The 13,779-nt window shown below is 39.9% G+C and overlaps 2 protein-coding genes across 2 annotated transcripts in view; one reads left to right on the top strand and one right to left on the bottom strand.

The window, feature by feature from the left end:
• LOC129707797 (transmembrane protein 60-like) overlaps positions 1-5,240 on the bottom strand; it is a 5,616-nt gene extending 376 nt beyond the window's left edge. The window contains exon 1 of the mRNA XM_055653130.1: positions 1-5,240. This exon is cut by the window's left edge and continues 376 nt beyond it. Within this exon, the coding sequence (XP_055509105.1) occupies positions 4,199-4,597 (399 nt within the window). The 5' untranslated portion in view covers positions 4,598-5,240 and the 3' untranslated portion in view covers positions 1-4,198.
• Positions 4,477-13,779, top strand: part of LOC129707796 (protein PHTF2-like) — an 86,088-nt gene continuing 76,785 nt past the window's right edge. Inside the window, exon 1 of the mRNA XM_055653127.1 lies at positions 4,477-4,609. The gene's annotated coding sequence lies outside the window, so the exon portion shown is untranslated. The remainder of the gene's footprint in view (positions 4,610-13,779) is intronic.

The raw sequence follows: 13,779 nt of genomic DNA, 5'->3' as shown, positions 1-13,779 counted from the left end.
TTATTGAAAAGCACAAATAGTCAACTAAATTGCTGAATCACCTGGAAGGCTTTTTGGAAGTTTGTGGCGGTGCGAAGGGAGGAGTTGAAAATTGTTGAATTTGGGTCTCATAAAGACAGCGATGACTGGAAATGCCTAAATCAGGCAGTGGTTTCATTGTGCTACTTTATGTAATATGAGTGGATTTACATTCCCATTGCATTCTCCACCTACCCTTTAACAGTTTGTGCCATCATTAAGTGGTATTTCTTTACATGCATTTCCACTGTATAAACCAATTTAAACTATTCTGTGAATTTGCACATTGAGATTTATTATGCTTTGTGAGAAAGAAAAATAATTGTTATGTGAAATCTATCCCAGTCATTGACTACCAGAATCTCAAACTTTATCACTAAATGTTAGATCAGTTATATCATCTGGGTTGGGAAGAAGGCCACAAAAATATAGCTGGGATTCTTACCCCTGATTGTGAAGATGAAAGAATGTGTGTCAAGGTGAACTGAGATTGGATTGGGCTCAAATCTAATACCTTCAAATGATATACTTACAGTCAACGTTTATACTGAAAGTTAGACTTTGTGAAAGAGACTTGTGGAAATTGATGTCTTAAAAGGAGAAAATATCAAAATAATTATCTCGGGTTGTAACATTATTAATATTTTCCAATTATTTTGTCGATCCTTTTTTGTAATTATTCTATGAAGCCGAGCTGTTCAATAATCTGTCTTTTATTTGGTATTAATTTAACTTTGCATATTTTACATTCTTCTGCTTTTCCCCCCAAGATGTTACTCCAGTAGGATTACAGCCACACAAGTACCCCATAATATGATCAAGACAGCATCCCTTCAGATGAATGCAAACAAGGAACTGCAGATGCTGGAATCTTGCGGAGATTGCAAAGTGCTAAAGTTACTCAATGGATCAGGCAGCATCTCTGGAGGTCATGGATAGGTGACTTTCAGGTCGCGAACCTTCTTCAGTTCTCCAGAGGTACTGCGTGACTCGCTGAGTTACTCCAGCACTTTGTGTTCTGTACATCTCGTCAGATGACTCTGATTATAGTGTTACAGCTAGATTTGATGACTTTCCATCTATTTTCAGGTATTGCACATGAACTAATCAGGAATCCGGGCAAATCTTTCCTCGTCCAAGTCTGCTTGCAGCATTTTTCTGCCCCTCTTGAAACTGATCAACCCAAAAACTACTGGGAATTGATTTGTATGGTTAATTAGCAAGTTGCTCTTGCAAATTGAACAATAAAAAACGATCGAGTTAAATAAAGCACAAGATGTGACGTCAGACTAGATGAAGAGAGGGAGAGAGAGCGAGAGAGATGAGAATAAGCGTTTCAACAGAACTACAATGTTCGAGAAATGTTCAATATTTGTGTTATTAATGTAAAATCTTTTACTGGGGTGTGAGAATATAACAACTGCATTACACACTGCTCAGTTATTTGTTCACTGATAATGGAGTTGCTTGCTTTCCCTTTGGAATGAAATCAATGGGAAAATAGTAATTATTGATCGTAATCTACATTCAAGTTTTTGTGTTCAGAGGGCAGGCTAGCTGAAAGGATATTTAAGCATAATATTGGTAACTTGTTAACATTTGAATGGTGCAAGGATGATTGGGGCTGCAGCTGTTTACGATGTATATTTTAGAAAGGAAGTGGATATACTGTAACAAAACATACAGGTGGCATAGAGAGTGCTGGAGAAGGATGGGAGCAAAGATCATAGATCAAAGTGGCGCATCTATAATCTTTGGATGGGAGTGTTCGAAAAGGGCAAACTATGAATAATACAAACAGGTTACAGAGGGATATGGTAAACATAAATTGGCAAAGTAATAAGGGACGTGGGAACTACTTCATTTTGGGTGCAAAACTGATGGAACATTATTTAAATGTAGCACATATAAATATGGGATATGTCATGAAAATCAGCCCACCTCAGCAAGCAATCAGGAAGGCTAATGGAATGCTTGGTTTTTATTTCAGTGAGGTGGAGTATAAAAGTATGGAGGACTTGCCACAATTGTACAAGACAAGCCAGTTGGACCACATTTACAGCATTGTACACTTTTGGGCCCTTTAAGAAAAAAATTGCATGGCAGATTCCAGTTACGCGGAACCGTTGAACAAACTAGGTCTGTACTTATTGGAGCTTAAATGAATGCGAGGTCTTCTAGAAATATGCAAGATTCTTGAGGTGTTTAAGAATGTAAAATACTAGAAGGTGCTAGCTTTTCTGGTGGAGTCTCAGAATAAAAGATGCCTATAAATCTGAGATGAAGAAAAAATTCTTATTTAAAAGAGTCTTTGAGATTTAAATATGCTCAGGGTGAAGTAGCTTATTAATCTGTAAGTGAATCAAATGTTACATGGATAGGATGGGTAGGAAAGTGGACGTAAAGAAAGTTATTGGCCACGACCCTGTTCTAGTATCTTTGGTATTGAGAATTCCTGCTTCAATCTTGTGAGTTATTGAAGATAATTTGATCTCTGGCTTTTATAATGGAGTACTCTAAAAGCCAGAGATGAAAAATCTATATTGGTAAATTAGTATAAATGCACTCATCGTAAGAAACTCCATTAAAAGTCATGGTGTAGGCCAAACTGAATTATTAAAAAAACAGTAAGTAATAACGCATGATAAAAATTTAACTGAAGGTACTATCATCTCAATGTGTCAACTAATCGGCACACCTGGATCTTTTCTCATGAATTACATCTGCTTGTTGGTTAACCTGGTGGTGCATGTTAAATGAGTGACAATGTTTTGCTCATCTAGCACATCATTTACTTGTTTCATCTACGAAATATGCAGAGTGTAGGATAATTGGTCTTAAAGGTAGAAATGTGTGCAGTTATTTGGCAAAATGTCGATCCCCTCTTAGTGAAATCACTTGCTTTCTGAAGTTTGCAAAGTATGTCAGTGTGGAAATGCTGACACATACAATAGGACAACTAAATTTGGCACGAGTAAAATTGACACTGTCACCACCCCGTTTCTGCAATTTAAAATGTGTTTGATTTCTCGCTTTTTCCCCCCTACAACCGAAAGTCTTCAACCGGAAAGTTTAACTGTCACACCACCTGCATGCAGTTGCTGCCTGGCCTGGTCATTTCCTGTATTTGTAATTTCAGATTTCCCACAGCTGTAACGTTAGTTAAATTTGACTTTCTGCCAGACCCAACCAAAGTTAAAATGTTGCAGATAGAAGAATCATCCTATAAACATGACAGTTAAACCATTTTGCATTAAAGCTTTCCATAAAAAGGAAACCTATACTGTAGTTAACCCAACTATTCTGCTTGTATAAATTCACTGGAGCTACCAGAGATTGCTTGTGGGGGGAGGGGCGAGTCAGGCAGCATTCGTGGAGGGAAATGGACAGGATCCATGAGTGAATGAGAACGTCCAAGATCTGGAAAACATTACAAATCGGGGAGGAAGCAGTGCGAGTGGGTGCCATAGCACTCTCGTTTGGGACAGAACTTTTTCCACAGGGTTCAATTTGAAGAGCTTTCAAGTAAAATGCAAACGTTATGAATCAGTCTTGAAGAAGGGACCCGACCAAAAACGTCTGTCCACTTTCCCTTCATACTTGCTGCCTGACCCGCCGAGTTCCAGCAACAGTTTGGTTCTTGCTTATGCATATTCGCCGTTTGTTATCGTAACGTGTTACAGAAAGAATTTAATTTGCATTAAATACCAACTATTTTCCTTCGAACAAATGGCCGATGTGGTGGCAATCTGTCATGTATTAGCTACCATCTTGTTTATATAAAAACATTAACATTTACATAAATAACCACGATGACTTCACCGAATGCGCAGGAGAATCGTTATGAGGAATGACAGTTGCAATCGTGTAGTTGTATGTACTGAGAGGAGGGGTTAAGCACGATGTTCTCCCTGTCCATAATACAAAGAGCAAACGTTGGGCATACTTTACTGGCCAGACCATAGCCTTGGAAGAAGAAACGGAGTCGACGACCCTGTCATTGGAATTATAGTTCCTGGCTGCCCTGCTAATTTCTTCCAGAATTTTCTGTTTCATTCCGGATTTTTCAGCATCGAGTGTTTTTGTTTCGCTCCTGTTCGAGCTATTTCAATTAATCGCCGCATGTTGGAGCAGTTACTAGGCCGGCAATGAAAACTAACGCACTGACCTGAGCACTTAATCAGTCTTGCCTCATGGAATAGGTATTGTGTCCTAAATCCACCATTGCTCCAATTATTAAGAGCCAAAGCGGTATAAAAATAAAACTGAGCTTCATTTGGGCAAATTGCTCCAATCTCGCACATACCGCCAGCTGAAAGCCTAATTTAAGTAACATAGCACAAAGGTACCAAACCTCCTTCCTCAGGTTAGTACCATTTCTGTCATAGCCTGATTTACATCTTCCTACTATCTTTATGACTAACATAATTAAAAGGATAGCATCAAAAATCCAGATCGGGATAAAGATGAGGAACCAGTTCCAAGGAGCTTTATCGTCCAGTTTTAGCACCAATACGATAAGGAAGAGCAGCGTGAAAAGCCAAATCATCAGAACCCTCTGCGCTAATGACATTCTCATCTGAGGCGAACGGTAGGTCTCCTCTCGCTTGTTCGTTTATAATGTGTAAGAAACTCTTCCGAATGTAATAGCTGATGAAAATAAGTTGCTTTCCATTTCAAATAATCCGTGACTGCGCCATTCGCTCGCTGATGTAACACGTGTACGTCCTTTTCTCCGTTTTCTTCCTGACGTTGTTACTTTGACTGAAGAGCATCAACTTAACGCACCCCGAGCGTTCACTCAAGTCGTCGCTTGGCCATGTTACAAATATGTTGTGCGAGTCCGAATCGGGCAGTCTTTCACCAGCGTTCTCGGATCTCGCTGCCCACTTCCAGCAGGCGAAGACTCGGCTCAGATGCCCACTGAAATCCCCTTCCCCCTGGACCTTTGCTTCGGTTCGTTTTGCTTTGCTGTTTGATGTGCTTTCACTTTCTCTTCGAGCCCTTTATCTCGGTGAAAAAGAGCAATCGTATCCCTTTTAATAACACCAGAGCCCCGCCTACGCTGTGATCTGATTAGTGCTTCACATTGTTGTCATCAATGTAGCCAGCTCGAATTGTGCGGTTATATTGTCAATCAGCGGTGTGACACACTTCCGAGATCACTGGCTCGACGGTCCCATACATCAAAATACACCATTCCTATAAGGCACTGCCTTATAGGAATGCTGTATTTTAATGTATGTAACATTTTTTTCATGTTTTTATATACTCCAATTTCACGCCTCCCAAATGTGACCACATATAGCTAGATATAACCAGCCCAACTCAGGACTGCCAGGCTGATGAAGACCATATTGAATTGTCTGGTAACCATATTGCCGTAAAAACATATGGCTGGAGTTCACATTTCTTCAGGCTGAAATGCTGCAATGGATAAGATGGCTCCTCTAATGCGAATAACAGTTGTAGACCATGCAAATATTGAAATATGACATCACTAACCTAAAACTCTCTATCAAGTATTAATATGCCCTCTTGCATCTTGTACATGAAAAACCACGTGATGACCCCTGTGGTACAACATGGTACATTTCTAGAAAAAAACAAAATCGTTGGCCACCAGGTTATGTTATAATTTTGGTAAACCTCTACCTCAATAATAAATGGAAAACAAATTGTAATTAAGTTAAAGCATTATAAAGTAGTTGTCATGGAAAGAAGTTGATTATGGAAAGAGGTTGTCATGGAAAGAGGTTAATTATCATTGAAAATTGAGATATGGAAATAGGTTGATTAAATTATACTCTAAATTGGTCAAAATTAAGTCACATGTGCAATTACCTGATCCCAGCTTTTGATCTTTGACTTTGTATTTTGCAGAATGCAAAGTGTCCATCCAGCTACCCTTTAAAAGTTTCAGCCATGAATTTCCATGACTGAAACTATAGAACATTTTGGATGATTATTTCCCCCCCCCATGACATTTCTAATCTTTCTAACAATTGCTTCAGCTGTTTGTATTTTATTCAGTTATCTCAAATGCCTTAACTCGACTCTATGAGTCTTATTACCTTTGGGGATATATGGTTCCCTTTTGTTCTACTAAGTTTAATATTCTTTCATTTTGAGGACAGTCTTTGTTACGATTGAGGAGGTGCTGGATGTCCTAAGATCTTTCAAGATGGTTAAGTCTCCCAGGCCGGATCAGATAAATCTGAGGACAATGTGAGAAGTTAGGGTAAAAATTGCAGAAGCCCTGGCTGAGATAGATGAATCAATTAGACATGGTTGAGGTGCCGGAAGACTGGAGGGTGGCTAATGTTGGTCCTATATTTAAGAAAGGCTGTAATCAAAAGCATGTGAAATATAGACCAGTGAGCCTAACATGTGTGGTAGGCAAGTTACCAGAAAGGGTTCTGAGAGATAAGATACATATGCATTTGGATTGGCATGGGCTGATTAGGGATAGTCATCATGGGAGATTATGAATCTGATTGAGTTTTTGAAAAAATAACCAAAAATTGTTCATTCATTCATTCATCATCATTGAAAACATTAGCAATGCAGCGATGCTAGTTTCCAACGGGAACGGTGATGGATGCACCACACATCTCTGCCCTCCAGTTCCTGCGGACTTCCATCGCTGAAAGTATAGGATTATGGTGTATGTGCTTTATCATCATTCCTTACAATGCTATGTATGACAGTGATCGCAACTTCTACTGAAGTGTGAATGGCCGTTGGCCCGCTAGAAGCTCGCCTGCTTTTTGACAGGTCTTGTTTTTGGTCCTGCTAGAGGTCCACAGCCTCCTCCTCACCTGGCAAACCAGATGGGGGAAATGGTTTAATTGTCGACTATCCGACCATGGAGCAGGTAGCACGGGACTACAGGGTACCCGTGCGGGGGGGAACTCCCCCCACACCTAACCTATAAAAAATATTGGTGAGGGCAAAGCCGTAGACATATCAAGACGGACTTCAGCAAGGCATTTGATAAGGTTCCGCATGATAAGCTGAAGATTAGATCACATGGGATCCAGGTAAACTAGCTGACTGGATAGAGAATTGGCTTCATGAAGGAAGCGGAGGATGATGGTGGCAGGTTGATTTCCAGATTGGAGGACTGTGACTGGTAGTGTAGAAACATAGAAAATAGGTGCAGAATTAAGCTATTCGGCCCTTTGAGCCAGCACCGCCATCCAACATGATTATGACTGCTCATCCAATATCAGTACCCCATTTCTGCTTTCTTGCCATACCCCTTGATTTGTTAGCCTTAAGAGCTACATCTACCTCTCTCTTGAAAACATCCAGTGGCAAAGAATTCCACAGTTTCACAACTCTGGGTGAAAACGTTTTTCCTCATCTAAGTCCTAAATGGCCTACTCCTTATTCTTAAACTGTGACCCCTGGTTCTGGACTCCCTGAACATCGGGAACATTTTTGATTTAGATTATGAAGCTTTGTCATTGGAGTAGGTACTTGGATTATTCATATAATGTATTATTATATATGACAGTTTTTAAGTGCGGTTGGGCATTTATTTATATTATGGTAATTTATATGATAGAATATAAAATATTGTTTTACTCTGTATTATACATCGAGATATTTATACAGAGTTTACAGTGAAGAATATAGCCTATTGGCCCTGGCTGACCTTTGTCACTCTTTGTGTAGCACGTGCGATTTCTCTCTCATTGAGTTCATCTTTCCTTTCAGTGCTTCCTTCTAATGCTCCCTAATTTTCCCAGAAAATGCAACAATGCTGACCACTTCCACCTCTCCACCTGATACTGCATCCCACACTTAAATGCCAACCTAGAATGTGTACTTATGTATTTTGGGCTTGAATGCACAATGTTCTGACTCAAAAAAGGCAAGTATGTTCCCACTGGGGCAAGGCTGTTGCCTTAAATAGAAAAGCATGCTATGAAGAAATTTATGGCCAAAGAATGACAACATGAATGCAGAGATTTGGGACAACAATTCTCTTGAATAGGATAAGGAATTTCTTGAACTGTCTGGATGAATGGAATTACTTTGTCAATTTGAACATTGAGTTGGGGTTAGATCCGGGAGAATTACTATAAAGATATTTGCTGGTAAGCTGCATTAATGGTGAAGGTAAATATTGATGTATTAATTTATTTCAATCCAATCTTTTTAATTACAAAGCATAGTGGTATTTAAAATTCAGGTAATGTTTCAATTTTAATGTAAAACATTTTAAACTTTCCAGAGGAATATGTTAAGATTTATTATGAATGCACCAATTTGGCATTTAAGAGTCATATTTTTGCATTATAATTAATGGTCTTGTACTTAATATTCCTCTCATATGAGTGTGGAATATTGCATGTACACTTAAGTTTAATCGGTTGCTTTTACATGTCTGTATGGACATTTCACTACTCATTAGTTATTGGGCATGAGTACCAATTATTTTGAAGCGGTTGGTCAGCTTTTTCAGGTTTCTAGAGTGCATTAAATCATTGACCAATGTACAAATGAAGCAGTCATATAATTCCCTGCAGCTTCAAAAAAATTGTGAAACGTGAAGCAGAGATCTACAGGCCAGTTAGCTTCACATATGTCACATGGAAAATATTGGAATCCAAGACAATAATAGCAGGGCATTTTGGAGATTATAATATAGTCAAGAAGAATCAACATGGTGTGCTGCACTATCAGAGGAAATGTCAAACAAGGACCTCCCTGCTCCCTTAGGTGGGCATTAAAGATTCCAAGGCATTATTTCATTGAAGAATTGGTAAATTCTCCTGGTATCTAGTCAACATTTTTCTCTCGAGCAACTTCTGAAATAGATCTCCATTATTTTATTTAATGTTTGATTTGGCTGAATCATCTGTTCCGTTTTGCTACATTACAACTGTTCCTAAACATCTAAAACTGCCCTTGGACTTGACAGCATGGGGGGGGGGGGGGGGGGGGGGGAAAGGAAAAAGGAAGGAGGAGAGCAAGGGCTACCGGAAATTGGAGAATTCAATGTTTATGCCACTAGGGTGCAGACTGCCCAAGCGCAATATGAGGTGCTGCTCCTCCAATTTCCGGTGGTGCTCACTCTGGCCATGTAGAAGGCCCAGGACAGGGAGGTCGGATTCGGAATGGGAGGGGGAGTTGAAGTGCTGAGCCACCAGGAGGTCAGGTTGGTTAATGTGGACCGACCGGAGGTGTTCGACGAAACGATCGCCAAGCCTACGCTTGGTCTCATTGATGTAGATCAGCTGACATCTAGAGCAGCTGATGCAATAGATGAGGTTGGAGTAGATGCAGGTGAGCCTCTGTCGTAACTCGAACAACTGCTTGGGCCCTTAAATGGAGTCGAGGGGGGAGGTAAAGCGACAAGTGTTGCATCTCTTGCGGTAGCAAGGGAATGTGCCTTTGGAGATTGTTTCGCCGAACACCTCCGCTCGTCCTCTTCCTTTTTTCCTTTCTTCTCCCCCCCCCCCCCCCCCACATCCATCAGTCTGAAGAAGGGTTTCGGCCTGATATGTTGCCTATTTCCTTCGCTCCATAGATGCTGCCGCACCCGCTGAGTTTCTCCAGCACTTTTGTCTACCCTTATTTTTCTTTGTTTGGGATAGCACTCTTCTTAGTGTTCTCCTTCCCCATTTCCTTTCATGAAGGACTTCCATCTTTTATCTTAAATAAACATTGACACCACCCTTTTTTTTGCTCATCTCCAGTTGTAGTTCAGACCTTACTTCTCCCTTGCCCTCAAAATACTTACACTCCTGCATTAACAATCATTTATTTATATTTTCATCAACTCCCTCCTTTTTTCTTCCTATTTCACTTCTCCCTTCTCTACTTTCCCTGTTTTTACTTTGCTGAGGCATTTATAGGCAAATGGGTGAAAACTTGATTAAACCAGTACCATAGAATGCAGTGAAAAACCATTGACTCCACAGCAAACTTCTAAAGAACAATTACTAAGATGAAGATGTGGAAGAGGCTAATAATCATCTTTTCAAGCAATGATAACATGAACTATTAGTACTAAAACACTTCTGTGTAATAATTATTGATCTTCCAACTTAATAACATGTCCTTAATCATAATGGACCGCTAACTCATTATTTACAGCAAAAAAAAGGATGAAGATGGTTCAGTCCATGGACGGGGCAGGGGATGAGTGGAGATGAATGAAATGGTCTCTTGGTGAGACCATACCTGGAGTATTGCGTACAGTTTTGTCCTCCTAATCTGAGAAAAGACACTCTTGCCATAGAGGGAGTACGGAGAAGGTTTACCGGACTGATTCCTGGGATGTTAGGACTTTCATATGAGGAAAGACTGGATAGACTCGGCTTGTACTCGCTAGAATTTAGAAGATTGAGGGGGGATCTTATAGAAACGTACAAAATTCTTAAAGGGTTGGACAGGCTAGATGCAGGAAGATTGTTCCCGATGCTGGGGAAGTCCAGAACAAGGGGTCACAGTTTAAGGATAAAGGGGAAATCTTTTAGGACCGAGATGAGAAAAACATTTTTCACACAGAGAGTGGTGAATCTCTGTAACTCTCTGCCACAGAAGGTAGTTGAGGCCAGTTCATTGGCTATATTTAAAAGGGAGTTAGATGTGGCCATTGTGGCTAAAGGGATCAGGGGTTATGGAGAGAAGGCAGGTACGGGATACTGAGTTGGATGATCAGCCATGATCATATTGAATGGCGGTGCAGGCTCGAAGGGCCGAATGGCCTACTCCTGCACCTATTTTCTATGTTTCTATGAAATTGCATACTGACCAACAAGCAGAGGGACCAAATATATTTCTCAATTGTAAATCTGTGATCTATTGAAATTGCATCAAGGCAAATGTATGTCTAATTGAATTTACAAGATAGACAAAGAAAAGGTAATTTAAAGAATTATTGCATACTGAAAGCCAGATATGGTCTGGATACTTGACAAACAGCATTGGCAGTTGGGGCGGTGGGGTTGGTGTAGATGGATAATCCATACCTTGGTTGGTCACAAAGTGACCTAGTCAATTGAGATGTACATTATTACGCATATTTTGAATATTGCGGTTGCCTTGCTGTATGTTTGGTGAACATCACCGGATTGTTGATGGATTCACCACCAAGGTGGCTGTACGTGGGATTAGTCTCAGCGGGACAGGCAGCATCTCTGGATAGAAGGATTGGGTGATGTTTTGGGTCAATGCTTGTTTTATCAAAGCACTGAGACAGAATAATGCAGTTACTTCTTAAAAGCACAAAATGAGGGAGATATTTAACAGACCAAACAGCCCCGCACTACAGGTACACAGTAACTGCAGTTTGTATTTACAAAGTATAACTTGCAATATATAAACTACATTAATCCACAACTTATCCCATGCACACTGCCAGCAAGAGAGACATGGCTTTTGAATCACTGGAACACCTACAGTGTCCTCCATAATGTTTGGGACAAAGACCCATCATTTATTTATTTGCCTCTGAACTCCACAATTTGAGATTTTAATAGAAAAAAAATCACATGTGGGTAAAGTGCACATTGTCAGATTTTAATAAAGGCCATTTTTATGCATTTTGGTTTCACCGTGTAGAAATTACAGCAGTATTTTTACATAGTCCCCCCTTTTCAGGGCACCATCATGTTTGGGACACAGCATTGTCATATAAATGAAAGTAGTATGCAATGACTGTTTGAAGTCTGCGATTCATGGACATCACCAGTTGCTCTGTGTCTTCTTTGGTGATGCTCTGCCAGGCCTGTATTGCAGCCATCTTTAGCTTATGCTTGTTTTGGGTCCCCTTCAATTTTCTCTTCAGCATATAAAAGGCGTGGTCAGATCAGGTGATTGACTTGGCCACTCAAGAATTGACCATTTTTTAGCTTTGAATAACTCTTTTGTTGCTTTAGCAGTATGTTTGGGATCATTGTCTTGCTGTAGAGTGAACTGCCGGCCTATGAGTTTTGAGGCATTTGTTTGTACTTGAGCAGATAGGATGTGTCTATACACTTCAGAATTCATTATGCTACCACCATCAGCAGTTGTATCATCAATGAAGATAAGTGAACCAGTACCTTCAGCAGCCATACATGCCCAGGCCATAACAGCCCCATCACCGTGTTTCATAGATGAGGTGGTATGCTTTGAATCTTGGGCAGTTCCTTCTCTCCTCCATACTTTGCTTGCCATCACTCTGAAATAAGTTAATCTTCATCTCATCTGTCCACAAGACCTTTTTCCAGAACTGTGGTTGCTTTTTAAAGTAATTCTTGGCAAATTGTAACCTGGCCATCCTATTTTTGCAGCTAACCTGTGGTTTGCATCTTGCAATGTAGCCTCTGTTTTTCTGTTCATGAAGTCTTCTGTGGACAGTTGTCATTGACAAATCCACACCTGACTCTGAAGAGTGTTTCTGATCTGTCGGACAGGTGTTTGGGGATTTTCCTTTATTATAAAGATAATTCTTCTGTCATCAACTATGGAGGTCTTCCTTGGCCTGCCAGTCCATTGTGATTAGTAAGCTCACCAGTGCTCTCTTTCTTCTTAATTATGTTTCAAACAGTTGATGTTGGTAAGCCTAAGGCTTGGCTGATGTCTCTAACAGTTTTATTCTTGTTTCTCAGTCTCATAATGGCTTCCTTGACTTTCATTGGCACAACTTTGGTCCTCATGTTGATAAATAGCAATAAAAGTTTCCAAAGGTGACGGGAAAACTGGAGGAATGACTAAATGCTGAGAGCTCTCTTAGACCTGCATTAAGGAGGCATTTAAACACACCTGAGCAATTACAAACACCTGTGAAGCCATGTGTCCCAAACATTATGGTGCTGTGAAATGGGGGGACTATGTATAAACACAGCTGTAATTTCTACATGGGTAAACCAAAATGTGTAAAAATACCCTTTAATCAAATCTGACAATGTGCACTTTAACCACGTGATTGTTTTTCTATAACAAATCTCATATTGTGGAGTACCGAGGCAAATAAATAAATGATGGGTCTTTGTTTCAAACATTTTGGAGGGCACTGTACATGTGCAGGTTCTCCTCCAAGTCATTCATTATCCTGAGTTGGAAGCATTTTAACATACCATCATTAATACCGCATCTAATTCCTGGAATTCTTTCCTCGAAAGCTTTGTGGCAGTACCATCTTCAAAAGAAAATGGACACTACCAACTTGTCATGGGTAACGTCCAGCTGACTTGAGGACTCTAGATACCCAAAAATGAATAAATTAAGAAAAATATTATATTGGTGCCTGTTTATTTCATGTTGCAGATAACCAATTCATGATTGCATTTGTCTTGCAGCAGCGTTCTTGTTTACTTGGTGTTTTACGGTAATGTGGCTGCTTGGATGTTGCATTTGATGTATTCCTGTCTGATCGTTTGTCGTATTTTATTAAATTGACAGTGGAGCCTATTAAGACATGTTATCTGTCTAATTGATCAGCTATATATTATGTGATTGCAGGATATATTTTGTGAATTGCAGTGACTGGGAAGTTGATATTGACTGCATATTTATAAACTAGACTATATGACTGACACTCATTTTTGAAGAGTTGGAACGGATCGTTGTATACTCGATGTTTATGGTCGTTTGTCTTTTTTCTCTCCGTGTGTCACGGTGCATTCGCTATAAATTTGGTGTTTTGTGATTCTGGTGTATTTCAGTCTGCATTATTGGCATATTTTGTGTTTTGCGGTTTACTCGGTGTGCCTTTGGTGTAATGCAATAAGGAAGTTTTGGAGGTGAAATTGGTTA

The sequence above is a fragment of the Leucoraja erinacea genome, chromosome 22 (genome assembly GCF_028641065.1).
Source record: "Leucoraja erinacea ecotype New England chromosome 22, Leri_hhj_1, whole genome shotgun sequence".
Taxonomy (NCBI): Eukaryota; Metazoa; Chordata; class Chondrichthyes; order Rajiformes; family Rajidae; genus Leucoraja; species Leucoraja erinaceus.
Note: the sequence above shows the minus strand (reverse complement) of the source record. Positions and strands in the feature narration are given on the sequence as shown.